The 26,336-nt window shown below is 44.4% G+C and overlaps 1 protein-coding gene across 1 annotated transcript in view; it reads left to right on the plus strand.

The window, feature by feature from the left end:
- The window catches only part of RAB38 (RAB38, member RAS oncogene family), a 93,095-nt gene that overhangs the window by 34,192 nt on the left and 32,567 nt on the right, over nucleotides 1-26,336 (plus strand). The window contains exon 2 of the mRNA XM_082248537.1: nucleotides 11,443-11,723. Coding sequence (XP_082104663.1) covers nucleotides 11,443-11,723 — 281 coding nt within the window. The remainder of the gene's footprint in view (nucleotides 1-11,442; nucleotides 11,724-26,336) is intronic.

Genomic DNA, 26,336 nt, shown 5'->3' on the forward strand with positions numbered 1-26,336 from the left:
AAACAATAGTTATATTTGAAAACTCCTTTCATGTTGTGAGGTCTGCCTGTCGTCTCTTTCTACAACTTCTTGGATTCCCAGCATGCTTTGCAGCTTCTGCTCAATTCTAAGAACCACATATCCCATGGTACCTTGCTGCCTGCCAGCAGTGATTGCTGTACTGACTCCTCCTCCTAAAACTTTTCCTCTCAGCACCTCTGTAGATCTCTTGTTCCACCACATCCCAAAGATGCTCTATTGGATGAGATCTGGTGAGTGTGGAGGCCATTGGAGTACAGTGACCTCATTGTCATGGTGAAGAAACCAGTAGTGAGATGATTGGAGCTTTGTGACATGGAGCATTATCCTGCTGGAAGGAGCCATCAGAAGATGGGGACACTGTAGTCACTGTAGACCATGTCAAGGGATGGACATGGTCAGAAACAATACTAAGGTAGGCCATGGCGTTGAAACGATGCTCAATAGGTACTAAGGGGCCCAACGTGTGCTAAGAAAATATCCCCCACACCATTACACCCCCAGCCTGAACTATTGATACAAGGCAGGATGGATCCATGCGCCAAATTCTGACCCTACCATCTGAATGTGGCATCTATAATCGAGACTCATCAGACCAGGCAACATTTTTCCAATCTTCTATTGTCTGATTTTGGTGACCCTGTTCGAATTGTAGCCTCAGTTTCCTGTTCTTAGCTGACAGGTGTCATACCTAGTATGGTCTTCTGCTGCTGTAGCCCGTCTGCTTCAAGGTTCGATGTGCTTTGCATTTAGAGATGGTATTCTACATACCTTGGTTGTAACGAGTAGTAATTTGAGTTATTGTTGCCTTTCTATCATCTCAAACCAATCTTCCCATTCTCCTCTGACCTCGACAAGGCATTTTCCTCCACACAACTGCCGCTCTCTGGATATGTCCTTTTTTTCAGGCCATTCTCTGTAAACCCGAGAGATGGTTGTGTGTGAAAATCCCAGTAGATCAGCAGTTTTTCAAATACGCAAACCAGCCCGTCTGACACCAACAACCATGCCACGTTCTATATCACCTAAATCCCCTTTCTTCCCCATTCTCATGCTCAGTTTTAGCTTTAGCAAGTCGTCTTCACCATGTTTGGATACCTAAATGCATTTAGTTGCTGCCATGTGATTGGCTGATTAGCAATTTGTGTTAGCTAATAGCAAGCAATGAAACAGGTGTATCTAACAAAGTAGCCAGTGGGCGTACAAGGATATATGGATACACACTATACAATTCTCTTTAGATTTTTTTTCCTTTAAATTTACCAAAACTATATAATATGAGGTCAGACCTAAACTCTATCAATTTATATGCAATCAGTCAGGCCCTTGCACTACATAGTTGAAGGTAAATCCCAGTTCACACTACCGCGACTTGTCAAGCGACTTGGCCGCCTGACAAGTCGCGGTCCATTTAGTGCTATGGGAACCGTTCTAATAGGAGCGACTCAAGAAAAAGGTTCCTGCACTACTTTTGACCGAAGTCGGAGCGACTTGCATTGACTTCCATTATGTGAAGTCCGTGCAAGTCGCGCCGAAGTCCCGGTGCACGGCGACTTCACTAGTCGCCCCCGAAGTCGGATCGCCATAGTGTGAACCGACACTTAATCTAAAGGAAATCTATCAACAAAACTTGTATAGTGTGTATCCAGCTTTAGAGTCATAAATGCATACACAAACCCAAACAGGTTGAACTGATGTCTATTTTTAACCTTACCAACTATGTAACTAGTATACTGTGCTTTTTTTTTTTTTTTTTTTACATTCCACTAATGGTTTTTATACAATTGGCATCTGAACGTTGGATGATTGTATTTGTGTTATTAAAAGGTATCTTGAGTATTATCTTTATATTTTTACATCTTTTTTTACCTATTAATTCATCATTTTTCAGTCAACTAGTATTATATATACAGTATCTCACAAAAGTGAGTATGCCCCTCTCCACATTTTTGTAAATATTTTATTATTTTCATTTCAAAGTAGTGAGTGTACAGCTTGTATAACAGTGTACATTTGCTGTCCCCTCAAAATAACTCAACACACAGCCATTAATGTCTAAACCACTGGCAACAAAAGTGAGTACACCCCTAAGTGAAAATGTCCAAATTGGGCCCAAATAGCCATTTTCTCTCCCCGGTGTCATGTGACTCGTTAGTGTTACAAGGTCTCAGGTGTGAATGGGGAGCAGGTGTGTTAAATTTGGTGTTATCGCTCTCACTCTCTCATACTGGTCACTGGAAGTTCAACATGACACCTCATGGCAAAGAACTCTCTGAGGATCTGAAAAAATAATTGTTACTCTACCTAAAGATGGCCTAGGCTATAAGAAGATTGCCAAGACCCTGAAACTGAGCTGCAGCACAGTGGCCAAGACCATACAGCGGATAAACAGGACAGGTTCCATTCAGAACAGGCCTTGCCATGGTCGACCAAAGAAGTTGAATGCACATGCTCAGTGTCATATCCAGAGTTTGACTTTGGGAAATAGATGTATGAGTGCTGCCAGCATTGCTGCAGAGGTTGAAGGGGTGAGGGGTCAGCCTGTCAGTGCTCAGACCATACGCCGTACACTGCATCAAATTGGTCTGCATGGCTGTCATCCCAGAAGGAAGCCTCTTCTAAAGATGATGCACAAGAAAGCCTGCAAACAGTTTGCTGAAGACAAGCAGACTAAGGACATAGATTACTGGAACCATGTCCTGTGGTCTGATGAGACCAAGATAAACTTATTTGGTTCAGATGGTGTCAATTGTGTTTGGCGGCAACCAGGTGAGGAGTATAAAGACAAGTGTGTTTTGCCTACAGTCAAGCATGGTGGTGGGAGTGTCATGGTCTGGGGCTGCATGAATGCTGCTGGCACTGGGGAGCTACAGTTCATTGAGGGAACCATGAATGCCAACATGTACTGTGACATACTGAAGCAGAGCATGATCCCCTCCATTTGGAGACTGGGCGGCAGGGCAATATTCCAACATGATAACGACCCCAAACACACCTCTAAGACGACCACTGCCTTGGTAAAGAAGCTGAGGGTAAAGGTGATGGACTGGCCAAGCATGTCTCCAGACCTAAACCCTATTGAGCATCTGTGGGGCATCCTCAAACGGAAGGTGGAGGAGCGCAAGGTCTCTAACATCCAACAGCTCTGTGATGTCGTCATGGAGGAGTGGAAGAGGACTCCAGTGGCAACCTGTGAAGCTCTGGTGAACTCCATGCCCAAGAGGGTTAAGGCAGTACTGGAAAATAATGGTGGCCACACAAAATATTGACACTTTGGGCCCAATGTGGACATTTTCATTTAGGGGTGTACTCACTTTTGTTGCCAGCGGTTTATACATTAATGGCTGTGTGTTGAGTTATTTTGAGGGGACAGCAAATTTACACTGTTATACAAGCTGTACACTCACTACTTTACATTGTAGCAAAGTGTCATTTCTTCAGTGTTGTCACATGAAAAGATATAAGAAAATATTTACAGAAATGTGAGGGGTGTACTCACGTTTGTGAGATACTGTATATGCAAGACCCTAGTAGAACTGTCATAATATTATTAACAAATGAATATTTTAGTAATATATGTGAACATTTGGCGTTTTGTGAACAAGAGCAAAATCGTGCCGCATTGTTTGCATGTTTGCGAACATTTTTGGGCCACATGAAAGAGGCAGCCCATTGATTTCAAATGAGCCAAAGTGGCTTATGTATTTTTTTGAAGGTGGAGCTTTGTCCCTTTTTTTGCCACGTTTGGGGTGCCATTAATATTGAATGGCAACCCAAGGACGACAGGGGCTATTCCCACTGGCGCAGTTACGGGCAGCTACCAGAAAGCTCCTGATCTCTGCTTGCAATTGGGAGCATTCTGATCATGTGACCAATGTGACAGTGTCACATGATCAGAAACCCCAACCCCTCCCAGATTCTAAACCCCCTTAAAGGGATAGTAAGTGCTGACACAAAGGGATTAACCACTCCATTTCCTTCATTTTTTAACCACTTCCCCCTGAACCACAAGTCTAAACAAGCCCTTAAATTACAGTGGATGGACAAGAGTCTGGCCTACATTTATTTGGTGGAAAATATTGGTATGCGTGCTTGTATGCATGTAGGCTATCTGTTCCACAAACTGCCCTGAACCCGTAGGCAAAGCCAGAATTTCGATCACGCGTTTGGAAGTTGGCATTTCAGCAGTTATTCAATCTATATATAGAAAAATTGAAAGCATCTCAGCAATGTACGTCTTCATACGGATGCGTCTTGTCACAGTGATTTATAAAAGTTGGCCTACAACAAAGCCTTTGTTGGGGAACACATCATGTGACACGACTTTGGCACTCATCTGATAAAGTTCACTCGCTGTGATCATGAGATATACGCTTATGAACTTGAGTTGGTTAAACTGTGCGCAGTTCAAGCCACATGCAGAGCTTTTGCAGTAATAAACTGACGTGCAACTGCAGTACCCACTGCCTGGACAACAATAGTCTTTAGTGTTTAGCTACCATATGCTGAATGGAAGGATCCATCCTTGCTCTGCATCATGTGAGTGCAATCCTTGTTAAAGTAAAAGGTAATGGTCAGTGGCGTAACTATAGCCATAGCACCCACGTAGATGCCTATGGGCCCCGTTGGTGAGAACTTGAAGTGAGACCCACTAGGGAGGTTGTCTCCATTCCACAAGAGCTGAGGTTAGATTCACAGGCTGATGCTTTAAATTCATACTATTGCTAGTCACTTATCTCCTTTGCATCCCCCCCGATCTATTAGTACATGAATTGCCTTTAGAGCTTCCAGTCATTCTGGCCAGCAGTTTGATTTTACACCTGCATGCTATGGGCTTGCTCCCACTGACAGTGACCCTTGCTGTTCCTCTAAAAGGTGATGCATGGTGGATTGCAGAGCAGAAGCTACCAGACCTTAAGGAGGCCATGCTTTTTTTTTTTTGTTTGACAGCCAAATGGGGATTATGTATGTAAGAGCCAAGAGCTGGGCTAGTGGTTGCGGCACAGCCCCATTTGCTTAAAGCGGACTTCCGGCCTCGGGGGTCAATTTGAGCTAAAAATACCCCCGGGACAGTCAGGGCTAGTACATTCCATAATGGATAGCCTCTGAACTGTCCCGGGTCGCACTTACCTGTAAGAAGAAATACTTACCTTGAAAATTTCTTTTCCAGCGCTTCCATCTCAGGTGTGGGCAGCTGAAGCTGCAGCATCCCTCTTCGTGTCCTCTTTCCTGTCCTCTTCATGACATCGGAGTCCCACAATGCACTGCCAGGCGCGGCATCCCTGCACAGCTTCTGGGCATGCCCAGAAGCTGTTTAGCAGTGAATGTCGCGCCTGAACCGGAAGTGACGAGCGGGGCCGGTGCAGGCGCATTGATTCCTGGGAGCGATAATGTTCAGCTCCCAGGATTCATCGCAACCCGAAGTGACGGCCGCAGAGGGACGAAGTGGAAGGGAGGTGAGTGCATTTTCTTCTATAATAAGGTAAGTGACCAAAAAAAAACGCCAGTATCCATTTCTTTTTCAGGTTCCCTTAGCAAGCGGATGGCCCAAAATCGATTTTATCGATTTTGTGGCCGGAACTCCGCTTTAAATGGCTCATGTTTGGCAGCAGTACTGACAAACAGGACAGGGGTTTACCATTTTTGTCACCGCTGCAAAGCAACATGGACATGTACGCTTTGAGCAGCTGCATTTTATCTTCTAGGTGGGTGGTTCGGTGGCTGCCTATTTTAACTCCCCCCTAGGACACCTGTGTGAACCTGGCCTAACACAGAATTCCAGAGGCTGAAAAATCCCAGAGAGTCTTCTCAGCTAAAAAAAAAAAGTGATATTTGAGCTTTGCTATTCTTAAAAAAACCAATGGTTTGTATTACTGACCACTAAACAACAATGTTCAGCACTTGCTGGTTGGGGTGGTATGAGGGGTGATGGGGCATAGAGATTTTATATTCCTACAAAGATCAGTTGATGCTGAAAAAAGCTGGTGAGCTAGCTATTCTCTATCCACAGCACTGGTCCTTAGAGGTCCGTAAACACGATAAGAAAATTGGAAGTAAAATTTTGTCAAACGATCTACCGACTTTCCGATTGTTAGTATAGTGCTTTCAACAGCCAATTACAAATTTTTACGACAAAAACTGGATGTGCAGGTTATAAAATTTTTATTGTACATCCAATTTTCGTTTAATTAGTACAGTTTTCATCCCCAAAAAAATCTTAAGAGCAAGACTAGGCATGCTCAGAAACGAAAGAACACATACAAAATAATTCAATACGACATCACTTCTGAAGTTGAATTCTGTCGTATGAGAATTTTCCTATGAAAGTAATCTCTTCACTTTCCATATGAGACTAACCTGCAACAAAAAACAGAAGAAAATTAGTCTGATAATCTGATCGTGTGTACATGGTTTAACAATCTACTAACTATGCTAACAGAGCTCCTGCTGCCTGTCCTTTTATGTTAGGATTAAAGGCCCGTACACACACAATAGGAAAATCGGAAGTAAAATTTCGTATGACGAACGATCTGCAGATTTTCTGATCGTTAGTATAGTGCTTTCAACAGTCGATTATGACTTTTCGGACAACAAAAGCTTAAGGTGTAGGCTATAACATTTTTATCGTACGTGAACATAACGTCCGATTTTTGTTTAACCTCTTGCCGACTGCCCACCACAGATTTACTGCGGCAGGGCTGCTTGGCTGCGCAAAATCACATAGATCTACATCATGTGTTTAGACACAGCGGGAGGTGGGCCGCGGGAGGAGCAGCGGCGATTGTCGCCGGCCTCCCGCGATCATCAGAGAAACTGACAGAAGATCCACCTGCTTATGTAAACAAAGCAGGCAAGTCTTCTGTAACACAGGCAGAGAGAGATCAGAAGTTTCAGCTAAGCTGAAACCCTGATCTCTCTGTGCCTGTCACAGAGACCCCCCCCCCCCCCCCCACCCACACACACAGTCAGTAATAACATTTAGGCACACATTAACCCCTTTGATCACCCCCAGTGTAAACCTCTTCCCGCCAGTGCCATTTATACGGTAACAGTGCATATTATTTAGCACTGATTACTGTATCCCCACTGGTTCCCAAAAAGTGTCAAAAATGTCAGTTAGGGGCCCAATCTGTCTGCCGCAATGTTGCAGTCCCACTAAAAAATGCTGATCGCCGCCATTACTAGTAAAAACAAAAAAAGGAAAAAGAAATTCCAAAAATGTATCCCGTAATTTGTAAATGCTATAACTTTTGTGCAAACCAATTAAAATACGTTTTTCGGAATTTTTTTTTTTACCAAAAATATGTAGCAGAATACAAATTGGCCTATACTGATAAAAAAAAAATTTGATTTTTTTAATTTTTTTTATTGGGAATGTTTTACAGCAGAAAGTAAAAAAATATGGCGTTTTTTTTCAAAATTGTCGCTCTTTTTTGTTTATAGCGCAAGATCTAAAAACTGCACCAGGGATCAAATACCACCAAAAGAAAGCTCTATTTGTGGGAAAAAAAGGACATCAATTGTATGTGGGTACAGTGTCGCACGGCCGCGCAATTTTTCGTTAAAATAAAGCATGTCGAATCGCAAAATAAGGTCTGGTCATTAAGGGGGTAAAACCTTCTGGAGCTGAAGTGGTTAATTAGTACAGTTTTCATCCGGAAAAATCGTAAGAGCAAAACTACAAATGCTCGGAAATGAAAGAATACATACAAAACAATTCAACACATGACATGACTTATAAAGTTGTATTATGTTGTATGAAAATTTTCATATGTTGAGTAACCTCTTCCCTTTCAATATGAGACTAGCATGCAACAAAAAATGGATGAATATTCGTCCGATAATCTGATTGTGTGTACAAAGCCACATGCAGAGCTTTTACAGTCTATAGTCTATTGTCTCACTTGACATTGCAAAGTGTTAAAGTGAGAGGTCGCTTGGACAGTGAAGGAACATAACCACTTCCATGAGGTCATCACTGTGTCCTGTGGGTCCTGTAAGCACGGTTACAATGCTAGACTGACAGCACTGAGCAATAGAACCATAATCCAATTCCTATACTATTCCCAGTTACATAGTTACTGTACATAATGAGGTTGAAAAAAGACATCAGTCCATCCCGTTCAACTCATAATGTGTGTGTGTGTGTTAACCATACATTGTATATCTCTTTATGTTGTGTTCTTTAAGGTGCCCATATAATAGTTTTTTGAAACTATTGATGCTCCCTGCTGATACCACTGCTTGTGGAAGAGAATTCCACATCCTTACTGCTCTGAACTTAGGAAAACCCCTTACGTAGTTTAAGGTTAAAGCATTATTCCTCTAGTGAGTGGCCACGTGTCTTATTGTATTCCCTTTCTCTGAAAGGTTTGTTCTTTATGCTAGGGTCACCAGTACAGTATTTGTACATTGATATCATATCCCCTCTCAATCGTCTCCTCTCCAGAGAGAATAAGTTCAGTGCTTGTAGTCTTTCCTCATAGCTGATGTCCTCCATTCCCCTAATTATTTTTGTTGCCCTTCTCTGGACTCTCTCCAGTTCCAGTACATCCTTCCTGAGGACCGGTGCCCAGAACTGGACAGCATACTCCAGATGTGGCCGGACCAGAGTCTTGTAGAGTGGGAGAATAATCTCTTTATTTCTGGAGTGAATCCCCAGTTGTGCTGGGCAGGGGATGACTACTGTAAGCACCTCAGTCAAGACAGACTTAGCTAATTATGCTATTTATACTGTTAAATCTATTGAATTATTTTATAATGATTACACACTTTTCTTTCTTCGATTAAATCTTCAAATGGTTAAGAGTCAGAACTTGGAGAGATTTCTCCTCACTTCCTGTCCTGATGACACCAGGACAAGAAAATGATAGGTTGCAGCAGAGGCGTAACTAGAACCTTCAGGGCCCTGATGCAAGAAACCATGAAGGGCCCCCCAGACCCCTGGCCGGGGCCCTTACCTTCAAGCCCAGGGCTCTTCCCACTAATCCTGGGGCTCTTTACACTTGTTGCATGGCCTTTTATTACGGTCCCGCAGCAGGATTCTTTCACAAGTTCTGCAGTGGGCCCCCTTCCTGCAATCTTGTGGGCCCCCTTCCTGCAATCTTGGGGCCTCCCCACAGTGGTGCAATGCCAGGGTCCGGTCGCAAGTGTGACCTTTGCGATCCTGGAAGTTCACCCACTGGTTTGCTACCGGGCCCCCTGGAGCATGGGGCCCGGTAGCGATTGCAACCCCTGCAACCCCTGTAGTTACGCCCCTGGGTTGCAGGTGTCACTTGATAAAAAGAAAAAAAAGAAAATCAATGTGTGGTCAGAGTGGAGGAGCAGAAAGCTACTGCAGGTATGCTGATACATTTCTACATTTCTAGGTACCAAACATATTTTTTTTTTTAAGTGACAGTCACTTTAGGGCTTCATGTACACAGAGTTGATAATCTCTGCAATAATGGAAATAGATACAAAACATTTGGCAGGTAACATAGCTTTCTTATAGTTATTTATTCTGTGAAATTTAGCTTTAAGCCCATATTTGGACAAAATACTTTTAAGTGGCAAACATGCCCTCTTTCACTTATGGATCCTGACTCTTGAGCCGCTACCGGAAGTGACGCACGAACGCGGAAGTGAGGACCGCGATCCTCCTGGTTTGTTAACCTAAGGCGCTTTTTTTAAAAGACCAATGTAAGTCTTTTTAGGCTGCATTCACATGTCAGCTTATAATCGCGGGCAGAACCGCCGCGGTTCCGCCCGCGATTCGGAGATTTATTGCAAATCGCGGGACGCCTATCGTTGCCCGTTGATTTGCAATAGCCCCCCAAACGCCGAGCGATGTTGCCGCGATTTACGCCCGCCGAATCGCGGCAACATCGTGCAAACAACATCGCGGGACGCAATACGCTCCAAAGAAGCTCTTGTACTTTTTTGGAGCGTATTGCGTCCCGCGATTTTGTTTGCGCGATGTTGCCGCGATTCGGCGGGCGTAAATCGCGGCAACATCGCTCGGCGTTTGGGGGGCTATTGCAAATCAACGGGCAACGCTAGGCGTCCCGCGATTTGCAATAAATCTCCGAATCGCGGGCGGAACCGCGGCGGTTCTGCCCGCGATTATAAGCTGACATGTGAATGCAGCCTTAATCTACTTCAATAAATTGAATCTATATGGCAATATTGCACTATTGTGAGCACTTTACTTTTGAGATACGTTGGCCATTGGGAAAGCATCCGAGGCACCTCTATTCATTGGATAACTGGGAAGGAGTGGAGAGGAGTCCGGGTCAGAGTGTATAAGGCGTATAATGAGATATTTTGAGGTGAGAGATTAGCACACCTATAGGGGCACAAAAGTGAGAAGAAGCACCCCACTATTTTCTACACTGTGTGAGGTGGAGGGCAGAATCCCTATATGATATTAATTCTATCTGGACACACCATTGGAGTATATTCCCTTTTCCCCACCTTTGAACTATTTGAGTCACCTGCATTATTTAAAGGACTGTGTGAGAATATGCACATCACTGTCGAATGCACTTAACACTTTACCTGTCACTTAATTGGTTTTATATTTGATATTGTAATCAATGGATTATAGATTGCACTGAGCACTTTATTTATCACTTGATTATATTGATTTTATATTGTCTTTATTTGAAATAAGATTGTGTGTATTTTTTGTTTATTTTTTTTACAATTTTTACACGTTGTATTAGATGCTGTTTTATTGTATGATCCATTTTAATGATTGAATACACTTATGCACTTTACACAAAGTATATTGATACAGAAATGAGATACACAGTTTAATTTAATTTATTTTTTCACATTTATTACACCCCTATTGGAGTTTCACTTAATATTCTATTTTAGCTTCATCACTTCCCAGAAGCGCTGTACCCCCTAACCCTCACTACAAGTTCCTTTACTGCATGGTTTTCAGTAACGGTACATGCAGCATCTAGGAAGTATTTATTGTATTTAGATATTTCCTCGGACAGCGCGTGACTCATAACATAATATTTACTACAAGGAACATGTTGATAGGTGGAGAGATGAGCATGCTGGTCTTTGTCTACTCCTTCACTGTCCAGTTACAGGTCTTAAAGGGACAACACCTAAATGTATTATGTAGCTACAGTTGGTCTCAAGGCTGGCTGTTCTATGTGGCAGAGTTGAGTAAATCTCTGCAATAATGGAAATAGATACAAAACATTTGGCATTTAATACAGCTTTCTTATAGTTATTTATTCTGTGAAATTTAGCTTTAAGCCCATATTTGGACAAAATACTTTTAAGTGGCAAACATGCCCTCTTTTACTTATGGATCCTGACTCTTGAGCCTCCATCCAGAATGCCACCATTATAATCTACAGTTCAGTATAAGCCTTTACAAAGAAATCCAAATATTATATGAACTCTTCTATCTTTCAGGTCAAGAACGGTTTGGAAACATGACCCGAGTCTACTATCGAGAAGCAGTAGGAGCCTTCATTGTCTTTGATGTAACAAGGCCGGCAACGTTTGAGGCTGTGACCAAATGGAAAGAGGATTTAGACTCAAAATTGACTCTGTCTAATGGCTTGCCAGTATCCACAGTACTTCTAGCCAACAAGTGTGACCAGGGAAAAGACGGCTTCAGAAACAACCTCTCCAAAATGGACCAGTTCTGCAGGGAGCATGGTTTTGTTGGCTGGTTCGAGACATCAGCAAAGGTATAGTAAGAAACAGATCCTGCTCTTATTATGTGAAAGAAGTAATACTAATGTTATAATCACAGAGGACCTAATATCACAGAATACTCACACTACTAGTAAGTGATCAATTGAGAATATACGGCTACTAAATCAACTTTAAAATTGTGCAAGTAAATTTACTGCCTGGGGAATATATTTTATTGTACCCTTGTATAATCTGGTTAGTATGTGCTTAAAGCGGATCTTACTGCATCTGAGCAACACAAACCAAAAACACTATATCATTCATTTTTAACCACTTCCCGCCCACCCTATTACAAAATGACGGCGGGAATGTGGTTGTGTTATCCTGACCGGACGTCATATGACGGCGGCAGGATAACACAGCTCTGGGCGCCCCCCGGGGGCGCGCAGAGCGGCGATCGGTGATGCGAGGTGCCAGTCTGACACCCTGCATCTCCGATCTCGGTAAAGAGCCTCTGACGGAGGCTCTTTACCATGTGATCAGCCGTGTCCAATCACTGCTGGTCACATAGTAAATAGGAACAGCCGTTGATCGGCTTTCCTTAGTTCGTGCCTGACAGGCACGAGTAAAGGAGCGCCGATCGGCGGCTCCCCTGACAGGGGGGGGTCGGCACTGGTAATCAGATCATTGATTACCAGTGCAGACCCTCGGGGGGGGGATGCCACTAGATCCACCAGGGATGCCCACTATGACCCAGGGATGCCCACTATGACCCCAGGGATGCCCACTATGGCCACCAGGGATGGCAATCAGGGCTCAGGGAGCCACCCATTGCCCTCCCCATCAGTGATGCCCACCAGTGTCCTCCCTACCAGTGTCCTCCCTATCAGTGCTGCCCACAAGTGCCCATCATTGCCATCCTTTAGTGTCGCCCACCAGTGCCCATTATTGCCCACCAGTGCCGCCTATCAGTGCCCATTAGTGCCCATCAGTGCCACCCATCAGTGCCCACCAGTGCCACCTATCAGTGCCCATTAGTGCCCGTCAGTGCCACCTATCAGTGCCCATCAGTGCCGCCTATCAGTGGCCAGCAGTGCCGCCTATCAGTGCCCACCAATGCTGCATATCTGTGCTACCTATCAGTGCCGCCTATCAGTGTCGCCTATCAGTGCCACCCCATCAGTGCCACCCCATCAGTGCCACCCCATCAGTGCCTCCTCATCAGTGCCTGTCAGTGAAGTCTCATCAGTGCTCATCAGTGCAGGAAAAAACGTATTTATTTACAAAATTGTATAACATAAACAAAAAAACTTTTTTTTTTTGTTCAAACTTTTCGGTCTTTTTTTATTTGTTTAGCAAAAAGTAAAAATCGCACATGTGATCAAATACCAACCAAAAGAAAGCTCTATTTGTGGGGGGAAAATGACATAAATTTTGTGTAGGTACAGTGTTGCATGACTGCGAAATTGTCATTCAAATTGCAACAGCGCTCAAAGGGGAAAATTGGCCTGGGCAGGAAGGGAGGGAAGTGCCCTGTATTAAAGTGGTTAATATTCAAAGCAAACTCCCCCACCCATCCATGTCTCCATCCTTTATGCTTTATGTTGGTGAGACATCACTTTGAAAAACGCCCCCCCCCCCCCCCCCTAGCATTTCTGGCCATTGCCATCTTGAGTAAGGGCAAATAATTCATTTAGCATGTACTTCCTACCATTAGCTCAAGTATGCATGCAGCAGATTGTGTTTAGCTGAGAAAACCCCTCCTCTTCTCCTCCCCTCTTGAAGACTCCTGGGATGTATGACATCATTTGTCTAGGCAGGAAACCAGGAAGTAACTGAAGAAATGTAAAAAAAAAAAAAAAGTTTAAAACAAGTAAATATGACTTTCCTATCTAATTTACTAATGCTAGCAGCATGAGGATTAAAAATAATCAGTGTTGATTGGGAGAGTAAAGTTCCAATTTAAATTCAAGAATGACTTTCTAGGCTACATGATCATGGACATTTTTTCATGTGATCAGATTGCATCATTGTGCACTGTGGTTGAAATTCAGAGAATGAGACAAAATCCGGAGGGCACTGAAGTTATTACCTTCAGGTACACAAGATTAAGCTTTGATCCAGAGGCGTAACTAGAACCTTCAGGAACCCGGTGCAAGAAACCATGAAGGGCCCCCCCGGACCCCTGGCCGGGGCCCTTCCCTTCAAGCCCCGGGCTCTTCCCACTGATCCTGGGGCCCTTTACTCCGCTTGCGGGGCCCTTTATTGCGGTCCCACAGCGCATCCCTTTCACAAGTTTTGCAGTGGGCCCCCCTTCCTGCCATCTTGGGGCCTCCCCACGGTGGTGGAATGCCAGGGCCCGGTTGCAAGTGTGACCTTTGCGATCCTGAAAGTTCACCCACTGGTGTCAGTAGTTTTTATTTTTTGGTATTTTAATTGTATTATTTTTTATCATTTTATTTAATTTTTTTACAATGTCACCGACTATGACTCTGCCCATTTAGAGAAGCAAGGAGCTGGTAAATTACATATTTACCGACCCCTTCCTGGTTCTCTATTGTTACACATCCCCTGCAGCAGCCGGCAGGAAAGGGGAGGGATCACAGTGGGGGGGGGACCAGGGGAGCACACAGGGGCCCAGATAGCAGAACACAAGTGAACTGGATAGGAGGAGTGGCGGGGGTAGCATACAGAGGATCCAATCTCCTCCATTTTCTTTCTGCAGCTACAGGAGGAAAAAGGAGGACAGTGATTTCTCTACATGCTGCCCCCGCCTCCCCTCCTATCCAATGCTGGGCCCCCTGGAGCATTGGGCCCGGTTGCAATCGCAACCCCTGCAACCCCTGTAGTTACGCCCCTGCTTTGATCAACATTAAAGGAAAAAAATAAAATATGTGTCTGCTATCTTAACTTTCATCAAAGTTTCCAGGATAAGAAGGGTACTTAAGACTCTATTCTTTTCCAGTCAATCATTTAAGTATTTAGTTGGAGGAAGGATTCCATGGAGGGGTAGAAGAAAAAAGAGACAGAGAGAAGCTAGCAAAATTCCAAGTGAGGAAAAGGTTCCACCTCACCTTGGGAACCTTTCTTCTTCTTAAATGGGCTCCTTTAGTAGGGATAAGAATTCTGCAAGTACCTGTTTTGGAGAAAGGACTTACAAGTATCTTGTGGGAACTGGTTGAATACAATGAAGTATTCAGTTGGTGGTAAGATGTATGGGAGGGTGGAGTAGGAGAAGAAGTAGTTGGAGGGGGACTAGCAGAAGTCCAAGTGGGGAGTAGGTTCCTCTTCTATTTGGGCACCCTGTTTCTCTGAAAAAGGCTTCCTTAGTAAGGATAATGAATCTTTTTGTTTTAGAGAAAGAGCTTTAATAATATCTTGTGGGAAAGGGCCTGGCACAATGATACTTGAACACAGGTCTTGGGGGGTATGCAGAAATTTTGTTCTGTTAGCCATGAAGTTGGAATTGTAATTTTTGTGGAAATCTTGTTCGAACCAACCTAATTTTAGTAAATTAGGTAACCCCACTATAAACCAACTGGACATCCTTTCATTTTGGAGTTGTGGAAAGATGTGAAAGTGAGAGCGGAGAATAGATGCCTAGCATCCCCTGTGGGCTTTGTCTAATAATGGGAGCTGGTGTGACCAGTATCCATCCCATAACCTTCAAGTGTTGTATGTGTCTCTGGGGTATGTAAAGGTCTGATTTTTAAAAAACCCCAGAGGTACTGTGAGGTTGTTCTTAGGGCATTGAGCTTATCTTCACGATTAGAGCCGGTGTGTACAGGTTTGCAGAAGTTCTATTTGAGGGCCTTCGAGTGCGGAAGCTGGGCAAAGGCAAGTATAAATTAATGTGGAGGGGATTTTCAAAAACTCTGTAATTTTTACTTGAAAGGGTAAAGTAACAGAGTCTCTTTAACAATGTATTACTAATATGAAACAACATCTTCTTATCCCACTGTAGTGCAACCAGGCTAAGCCTACATGACAGTGGCAACTCTGCTCTGAATTCAGGAGCAGTGCAACATCACAGGATCCTGGAACTTTACTGGCAGGATCCACACGTATTTATGTGACATTGCAGGAGGACTAAGAGAAAACTGTGTAGATGCACAGATAATTAAGTTCTGCAGCACAAACGTTTTATTTAAAGGGAGGCCATAACTGTACTTTAACCTATAGCTGAATAATGGAAGTAACTGGAAATTCTATTCATTTTGGCTGGAGACTCTGGATATTCAAATAAATTAACTAGTCTCTGGGCCGTGGGAGTTCCCTCTGGGTCTGCTGCTAATTGGTTGACAGGAGTAGTGACATCAGCTTAACCACATATTAGTTATCGACCGATATCGTTTTTTTAATGCCGATACCGATATTTTGGTCATCGGATATCAGTATCGGCCGATATCTGCCGATATTTTCGCACATGTAAAAAATGTTTTTTTTATTTTGCTAAAGGTACTCCTTGTGGAGGGATCTGGGGGGTCTAAAAGACCCCAAACCCCTCCTCGTTACCGAAAAGCATTCAAAACGCCAAGTTTGAATTCCACTTTTGAATTCAGCGCCGAGTACCCGGAAGTGATGTCATGACATCACTTCTGGGTTTTTTACATTGAGACCCGGGTCCTCTCTTCGGTGGCGGTAGGATGCCCGGGTCTCCCGGTGGGACGGGAGACCCGGGCGAGCCGCAGAATGCGGTGGGAGGGTGGGGACGTCCCCTCTCGCTCCTTGTAATGACAGCCGAGCGGCTTCTCAGCCACATCGGTTGTCATTACAAGTCAGCCGACCGCCGGCTATGGACACCGATATCGGGGTGATGCCTCTAGCTGCAGGCATCACTCCTGTACAGCACTTTCCTGAAATATCGGCAATATCGGTAACCTTGGGGGCCGATATATCAGGGAAAAAGCAGCTGTAAAAACGTGCTTTTAGTAGCTTTTTCCATCTGCGTTACTGCACGTTTGGCCACGTTGGCTTTTAGCAGTGTTTTTATGCCTCCATTCAAAATCAATGGTTGCCTAGGAGCCGTCTTTGATACGGCTTTCAGGCCATTGATTTTAATGGAAGTCGCATCACAAGTTGGATCAGGATGATCCGACTTGTGGTGCGACTTCCGCTCTGAGGACCTTGAGGGGGAACTCCACGCCAAAATGGGAAAAAAACGGCGTGGGCCCCCCCCCCCCCAAAGTCCATACCAGACCCTTATCCAAGCATGCAGCCTGGCAGGTCAGGAAAGGGGAGGGGACGAGCGGCCGCCCCAACCCCCCTGGACCATACCAGGCCACACTCCCTCAACATGGGGGGGGGGGGTGGGTGCTTTGGGGCAGGGGGAGCACTGCACCCCCCACCCCAAAGCACCTTGTCCCCATGTTGATGAGGACAACCCTGGGTGGTTGTCGGGAAGTGGATGTCTGCGGGCAGGGGGCTTATCAGAATCTGGACACCCCCTGTAACAAGGGGGTCCCCCAGATCCCGGACCCCCTCCCTATGTGAATGGGTAGGGGTACATTGTACCCCTACCCTTTCACCCCATAAAAGGCAGTGTAAGTAAATGACAGGAGACGTTTTGAGAAGTCCTTTATTAAAAATCTTCCTCTGGTCTTCTACCCTCTGGTCTTCTACCCTCTGGTCTTCTCCCCTCTGGTCTTCTTCTTCTTCCGGTCCTCTTCCGACGATGTCTCCGGTGATTATGCCTGCTCCGGTGTATGCAGCTTGTTATATAGCCATTAGGGGCGTGGCCTCCCGGTGACATCACCTGGAGACCCCGCCCCCTTATGTCATCCTCTGTGACAGAGTTGAACTCATTTTTAGTATAACTGTGTTCGAGGCCCTTGGGACTCTTAGAAATATACTGTATCTAAAGATACCTGCAGGTAGGGGCCTACATTTCACCTCTGCTACTTCCTATAGTATAGTATATATATTCAATTTTGATAATATTAAGACACAATGAGGCACTCAGTGTGTATTTGTAAACTGTAATCCTATATAATAGAAATGTTGTTTGTTCAATCCTATATAATAGAATGCTCTCAATGCATAATGCAAAGTTTAGAGCCGCAGTCCCATTTCCTTGGATTGTCTTTCTGATTCAGTTTTGTTAAACCTTTTGTGGAATTGGATGAAATTGCAGAGTATTCGGCATGTGGTGGAATTATGCGTGGTCTCCGCTGTGTTCAGAGTCTCTGTATCGTGTAACATATTACCGAAATGAACATTCCTCCCTGGAATGAATTGTATTAGTGAGGTTCTATTGTTTTCAATAAATCTTTTCCCAGAAACAATTGAGGTTCTGGCCGTTTGTAGCATGCTTGGGAATAGGTCTACTGGGGTTTCAATCAGTGGAATTATTATTTTAATACCTTGCTTTTTATCCTAGATATTATACATCATTGTTGTGTTTATAAACCTTTGATAAGAAAAAAAAAATCCTTTGCGCTGGTGTATAGTAAGCTTTATTCATTGCACATTTTATGCATTACGTAAACTCTTTTCCAGGCCTTTTTTTTATTTAATGCTCATGTAAAAGTGCCCAGTTTGACGCAAATAATCGTATCAATATGTGTGAAGAAGATAACCTTGTTTCTGTGTATAGCTACACAACTATAAATATACTATAAATATACATGTTGGGGTGGGGAGGCAGCCATTGTAGCTTCCTACATATACAGGCACTGCTTCCAGCACAAAGGCTGTGCTTTTTCTCTCACTGCAATTCTATGAGTGGGCCGAAATATTGAAAATAATCCATTCTCTTTGCAGTTAAAGTGGTTCTAAAGGATGAAGGTTTTTTATCTTCAGTATGCAGCTCCCCCTGCAGCCCCCCCAATGCTTACCCAAACTCGATCATGATCCAGCGATGTGCACGAGAGTGGCTGCTCACCCAGGTCTCTGTTTCCTCATTGGCTGAGAGACAGCAGCGGGCTGCTGTCAATCACAGCTAGTGAGGAGGGAAGGGTTGAGCCCCATTAGGTGTGTTTTATGGTCACATAGAGCAGGGCTCGGGAGTGAGCATGCAGGAGTGCCCCCATAGCAAATGGCTTGCTATGGAGGCAATCAAAGAAGAGGAGGAGCCAGAAGTGCCAATAGGAGACCCGAGATAGGTATAAATATTTGTTTTTTTTTATATCTTTCTCAACAGTGATTATGCAGCTCAGCTGCCCTTGCTTTCTCCTTCTGGCAATGGGTCAGCTGCTTGGCTCCTACTGCTCCCTCCTCCCAAAAATTATTTAGCAGTCATCCAGCCTTCTAATCTGTTTTGTAAACACATATCTAAAGATCGAGGAATGGCAGTAGGTAGCTGAGCTGCTCAGTCACTGATGGGAGAGGTAGCATGGGTTGCTGAGCTGCTAAGTTAAAGCGAAGTTCCACCCAAAAGTGGAACTTCCGCTTATCTGTTTGCTCCCCCCCTCCGGTGCCATATTTGGCACCTTTCAGGGGGGAGGGGGGAGTGGGTACCAGTTTTTGACAGGTACCTGTCCCTACTTCCAGTGGACTTAGCTGTGGAGAAGTACGTCACAAGCCCGGCCCCCTCCTCCTTCGCACGCAGCGACACCAATTAGAATGCGCCGCGCGCTTTGCGCATTCGTAATAGAGAACCGGCCGTGAACCCGCAAGGCTTCACTGCAGGGTTCCCTTCCCGGCAATGGCGGCGGCAACACCCGACAGCCAATGAAAACATCGGCTGGGGTGCCGACATCGCTGGATTCCAGAACAGGTAAGTGTCCTAATATTAAAAGTCAGCAGCTACAATATGTGTAGCTGCTGACTTTTAATTTTTTTCTGGGGGCAGAACTCCGCTTTAAAGCTGGTGGGGGGGGGCGAGCTTCCAGCTCACTGCTGGGAGGGAGAACAAGGTCTGCTAAGATGCTGAGCCAGAACTGGTAGAGAGAACACGGGGAGTTGAGCTGCCGAGTCATTGCTAGGAGCGGGAGCAGAGTGAGGTGCTGGGTTACTTATTTGAGGGTGATTTGAGCTGTCGAGTCACTGCTGGGAGGGAGGGCAGAAATTACTGAGCTGCCAAGATTCTAAATTACTGCAGCAAGGGAGAACAGGGTCTGCTGGTAGAGAGAGTAGTGGGAGCTGAGCTGCTGAGTTATTGCTAGGAGGGGGCAGGGTTCAGTGCTGTGTTGCAACTTTGAGGGTGAGCTGAGCTGCTGAAACAATGCTGTAAAGAAGAGCAGCAACTGCTGGGCTGCCAAGCTTCTAAATTACTGCAGTGAGGGATCTGCTAGTAAGGAGAGCAGGGGAAGCTGAGTTGCTGAGTTATTGCTAGAATTGGGGAGCAGGGTAAGGGGCTGTGTTACTTTTAGGCCAGGTTTACACCTGCTGTGGCCGCAGGTCATAGCAGGGGGTCTGGTGTGTCCCTGTTCACCATTTCAAGTGCAAATCAGGTCCAAATTTATGCCTGAATTTGTACCTGAAATGGAGTCAAAGACGCACAAAACCCTTTTCCAGTGTGCTCCGCAGCTGCCCCGGAGGTGTGTGAATCGGCTCTATTGAGAGATCACACTCTCCTTTCATGCGAATTGGATGCATGAATCTTCTGGTAAGAAGTTAGAATTACTGATGTTGGAGTGCTGTCTGGTGGCGGTTTTCTATCCTAGAAATTATCTTTTGAATGAAGAGTCGGATTTATATGGACTGTCATTATATTGCTTTGTTCGCATCTTTAAGTGGGACTGTCATAACCAAGGGTTTTTAGCGCTACAGTTTTGTTTTTATTTCTTTTTAATCTGCTACAATTCGGATTAGTGTGGCTGCTGGACCCAACTACATTTGCTGTTTTTACAGTTTTTATATATATTTTTTCTTTAGCGCAGCAATTTTATTGTTTTGTTTATCTTTGATTTGTCATAGGTGCTGCCGCTGTAAGATTAGATTTTAAGTCTATCTGTTGTAAAACAATCATGGATATATTTGAATATCGCACATCACACATTATAGACACAGTGGGAATCTTTTCTGCTGTAGATTCAACCTCGGATGATTTAGGGGGATTGTTCCTTAGGTTGAAAAATCTGATGACGGCCGAGCTCCATGCCAGATGGGATGTGGTCTTCTTTGAGAAGTATATCGCGGACGGCATGGTACCCAGGAGTCTCAGATGGGAGGTATTTCCCCAAAGTGATGTGGATGATCTTAGTGAATGGTCCTTGTATTTTAATAAGGCTGGACTTGGTCTTTTGAATTTTATGTTATCTAAGAAAAGGCTCAAAATGACCAAGTTAGATGAGGATATTAATATAATCAAAGAAAAATTGACCTCATTTAAAAACAAGGATGAATATAAAACTAGGTCAGAAGCCCTTAAGAGGCATCTGGAGAAGGTGGATGCAGAACAGAAGGCCAAGAAACGCAAAAAATTTGCCAGAGATCTGGGAGATTATAACTCCCAGAATATTTTTAAGTGGCAATCGGTTAAATTGGCCCCAACTTCTACCAATGATCTAGATAACGAGATGGAGGTATCATCTGTCCCTAATCTTGATACTAATTGCCTAGTAAGAACGGAGATGAGCCAACCCTACTCCCCTCTTCCCCAGCCCTCCCAATGGAGTTATCAGGCCAGAGGGAGAGGCAGGGGACGGGGGAGAGGTCGTGGTAGAGGTGGGGGACGTCCACCTCACCCACACCATCCCAATAATGTGCATACTAATAATAGGTTTGCGCCATTGGCTAATGAAATTAGGGAACCTGATCGTTACATGACGGTCCACCCACAGAGAGGAGGAGGTTCCTCCAATCGACAGAGTGGCCGGTCAGGTAACTCAGGGGATGAATACTTTGAACAGGCTCCTGGGGGCAGGGAAGGAAACTTCCAAAATGCACCGAATGCTAATCAACGTTTTTTTCCCGTGGTTACCCCCAAAGCAAAAAGGAGAAAAAACGGAAAAAAAGGGGGACAAGGGGGGGGAGGAGACTCCGCCAGAAAAAAGAGGCGTCTTTAAAGGATGGAGGCCTCTTTAACCTTAGTTCCGCTGTAATCTCGAATGATGAAAAATGTGTCCTTAATAGGGGTTTAAAGTATGCACCCCCGAAACAACTGGATAAGTTTAACACATTTATCGACCTTCAAAAATTTATAAGAAAGGTCAATATTAAGAGACACTTCACGGTAAATCCTCCCACATCTAAAATTGAATATAATATGGGCATTAAAAGCACTAGCTTTTCTAATGCCTCTACGTTCAACCCCCCTGGCGCGGTGGCGCCAGCAGTGGCTGTATTTAGAGATCTAGTTGCAAAAGACATCGATCAGCTTCGGTTGAACAAATGTGGGATGCACTCCGCCTTCAATAGGGGACTGAAGTCTCTTAGAGAGCGTAGTGATATCGTAGTGAGGCCTGCGGATAAGGGCGGCGGAATCGTCATTATGGACACCGCCGCCTATGACGCAGAAATGATGAGATTACTTTCTGATAGGGACACTTATGTTCCCTTAAGAGGTGACCCTACTGCCAAATACAAAAAGGAACTGATTGCCCTGGTGAATGATGGCTTTGACAGGAAGCTTCTCACCAAGAAGGAGAAGGCTTTCCTAGTGCCCTCTGCCCCCAGGGTACCTGTTATGTATTTTTTGCCCAAGATACATAAGGATCCTGTTTGCCCTCCCGGGAGACCCATAGTTAGCGGTATTGATTCCGTTACCTCCCGGGTGGGCAAATATATCGATCATTTCCTACAGCCTGTGGTGGTAAAAATGCCCTCGTATTTACGAGACTCCATGCAGGTGATTAATGAACTGGGCAATATCACCTGGCAGGATAATTACATTTTGGTAACTGCGGATGTTTCATCCCTGTACACAATAATTTCCCACCAGCATGGCAGAGAGGCAGTGTCACATTATTTGAGGTCAGAAAGGTTGTTGAGTTTTCAGAGGGATTTTATTATTTCCCTTCTGGACTATGCAATGTCCCGAAATTATTTCTGGTATAATGGCATTCATTATCTACAGAACAGGGGTGTGGCCATGGGCGCGAAATTCGCGCCCAGTATGGCCAACCTGTTCATGGCCAAATGGGAAGAGGATGTCGTCTGGGGTGTGCCGAGGCCGGAGCTTGTGCTCTGGCGGCGGTACATCGACGACATCCTCTTCCTATGGGACGGCACGGGTGATTCCCTGATTGAGTTCATGGAAACCCTAAATAACAACAACAGGGGCATCAGTCTGACTTATGAGTCAAGCGTCAGCGAGATTCACTTCCTGGACTTAAGAATTCGTATTGAGGAAGGTCAGATCGTTACCTCAACTTTCTTTAAGCCGACTGACAGGAACGGGTTCATAGACACCACGAGTTGCCATCATAAGAAGTGGTTGGAATCCGTTCCTGTCAGTCAGTTTTTGCGCCTGAAGCGCAATTGTTCGCGTCAGGAAGATTTCCTGCAGGAAGCCTCGATCCTCAAAGAAAGATTTCGTGAGAAGGGGTACGATGAATCTCTTTTGAATCAGGCCCTGTTAAAGGCTGATTCAAGAGTGAGAGAGGATCTTCTCCAACCTAAACAGAGGGATATTAAACGTCCCTTTGATTTTGCATTCCTCTCTTCGTACTCCACTCAACATTTTTCAGTTAAGACCATTCTTCGACGCCATTGGCATATTCTGAGGAATGATCCAGTATTGGGCCCCCTCTTACCTCCCCAGCCTCAGGTTATCTATAGGGGTGTCCCTCCCTTAAGGTTGCAGATTGCCCCCAACATTAGGGATCCTCCCAAAAAGGTCTCCTTTTTTCAGCAAATGGGAGGCTTTTACAAGTGTAGGAGGTGCACTATCTGCCACCTTAATGTGGAGAAAAAGAGACGTGTTGATACCTTTCAATCTGGCTCCACTGGACAGGATTATAAAATCAAACCATTTATATCCTGCACCACCAGGTACGTGGTTTACTTGGTGAGATGTCCTTGTGGCCTGGACTATGTTGGCCGCACTATCCGAGAGCTTCATGTGAGGCTCAAGGAGCATGTGGCCAACATGGTTAAGGGCTTTCCTAAACACAGCCTTTCTAGGCATTATGCTGAGTGCCACAACTGTGATCCCAGTGGCACCCTATTCTTAGGTATTGACAAATTTTCAGGACATTGGAGGGGAAGCAATTTAACAAGAGGGGTTTCCAAACTCGAAACGAGCTGGATTTATAGACTCAAATCCTACACCCCCCTGGGTTTGAATATTGAATGGGATTTAAACGCCCATATCAGTAATTCCTAGATTGCCCCTCTTTTTTTTTTCCTTTTTTTTTTTCCTTTTTTTTTTCCTTTTTCCTTATCTCTTTTTGTTTGCTGTGCTATTTTTATGCGTATGAGTATATATGTTTTACATTACACTAATTCATTTTATTATGTAGCATTTTAAGTGTTTTCATGTGTTATTTTGTTACATATATTTTTTTGTATATGTATGTGTTTTTTGAGACCTCCTTGTGCTTGGGCTGCTCTGAACTTGGGGCACCACAAGATGGCGCTGTCTCCCCCGGAGTCGCGGCTTTACATATATATTCTCTATGTACCTTTCGGTATATGGAGTATTTGCCCTCTTTTTGGTTTATTCCATGTAACGGGCTTTGTTTTTATTAAGGTAGCGGAGATTCAATATGGTGAGTTTTCTGTTGAAAGGTTTTTTCCTTTTTCCTTTCTCTTCTCATCGTGTTGTTCTCCCCTTCCTTCCGGTCTAAGCATCACTTCCGGTCGTGTGGAGCGCATACCTCACTTCCGGTTGCTCAGTTCCGGTGGGCGGCTCTCTCCTCCACTATAGAAGGCATTGGTGCACCCTGTAGCCACACCCCATGACGACGTCCAATCGGACGAAACGTACGTCGGGTGGCGTGCTGGGTAGCGCGTGCCGGAATCCCTGGAGGAGACAGGACGGCCATAGGTTTGGTGGTCCACGGACAGGACGCCCTTAAGACACCCGGAGGTCTCTATGCTTACTACATGCGAGTTACATCTTGATGTTTGTGAGTACCATACCTCTCTTTTAGAATAAAGCATTTTTTAAAACAGTCTACGCTATGAGATGTTCCTTCTCTCTCTGCATATTATATTCTACTATGAGCATATCAGGAACACACTGGAGAAGCCTTCACCTATCACTGGTTATGCGCAATTTTTGATCTCTGTCATAGGGATCAACAGCTTCTGGTAAGAAGTTAGAATTACTGATGTTGGAGTGCTGTCTGGTGGCGGTTTTCTATCCTAGAAATTATCTTTTGAATGAAGAGTCGGATTTATATGGACTGTCATTATATTGCTTTGTTCGCATCTTTAAGTGGGACTGTCATAACCAAGGGTTTTTAGCGCTACAGTTTTGTTTTTATTTGGATGCAGGGAAAGCCAGTGTGAACCCAGCCTTAGACTTTATGCACACGGTAATTGCAATTTTTATATGCCTATTATAAAGTTCCCAATGCTTTTCCACACCTGGAGATCCACAGCTGGCGTGTACTGTCTGTCATACAAGTGAATGGCTGGACGTGGCTGTAGTCAAGTGCTGTAAACGCTGTTGACATATAAAAATGAGTGCAATATAATGTTGTGCAGCACGTGCATGAGATGAGACACATGATATTATAAGTCTCATCTTGTGCATGCGCCATATGAGATCTCAGGGGGGAAATCTTTAATTTCCCCTCGAGCAGTGTAAAATGGTACAGCATACTGTATGTTTTTAATTAATTAGCTATGTTTATGATTTAATTAGCTGTAGTTAATAGAATGTATTTAGGTAGTCAGGTTTATTGAGGAAGAGGAAGGTCCTCTTTAATGGACAATTCTTCTGTGACCATTCATGGCAATGCATACTTTTTTGGCACAATAAATGTAGATTAATGACTAATTGACAGCTGTTTCTGAGCATGTTTAGGACCAAATTTTAACTGACTTCAACAAGTATTTTGCAATGGACAATCTCTTTTTTTACTGTGCTGTGGTTTTCAGAAACTATACCATTCAACATGATTATTTTTTGCAACTTGAATCTCTTGAAAAAAACATTTATCCAATACACAAAAACTTTGAAATATTTTCTGTAGCAGTACGGAGGTATAAAGTAGCCATTAATTCTCCCTAGAGTTGGATAAAAGCACCATTTGCAGAGGTTTAAAGCGCACGAGAGCTTACATTTTATTGAGTGCACTTATGGATAGGTCATAATTTGCTGGAGGGTCCTTGTCTGTAGTAAGCTCAGCTGTTCACACACTTTATCATAGAGGGCAGGTTGAAGCTCAGAGACCAGATAGACAACATATTTGGAGTCATTTTCATTGTAGTCTCTCCATCTTTGCCCTTCCATTCCATTTGCCCCTAGCGAATCACACATTTCTATTTAAAAAAAACGAAACTACAGACCCCAATTATTTACCTGCATTAGCAATCATGGGACAGGCTTAGTCCAATTGGTCCCTCTTCTGGTCTGCAGATGGTGCCCTTCTTGCAGTGCCCAGGTCACTTATGGCACTTTTCCACTGCAAGTACCGGCTAGTACCGGCTCGGCTCTACTCGGCCCTGCTTGGCCCGGTTTGCTTTTCCACTGCTGGTACCGCATGGTATAGTGTCGGAACGGTTCGGTACGGTACGGTATAGGTTTGCTTTTCCACTAAAGTAGTACTAAAGTTAAGTGGGTGGGATAACAATGAGGTGGGTGGGATTCTCTGACCAATCAGTGGCTA

The sequence above is a fragment of the Pelophylax lessonae genome (assembly GCF_965119305.1).
Source record: "Pelophylax lessonae genome assembly, chromosome: 2".
In the NCBI taxonomy this organism is placed as follows: Eukaryota; Metazoa; Chordata; class Amphibia; order Anura; family Ranidae; genus Pelophylax; species Pelophylax lessonae.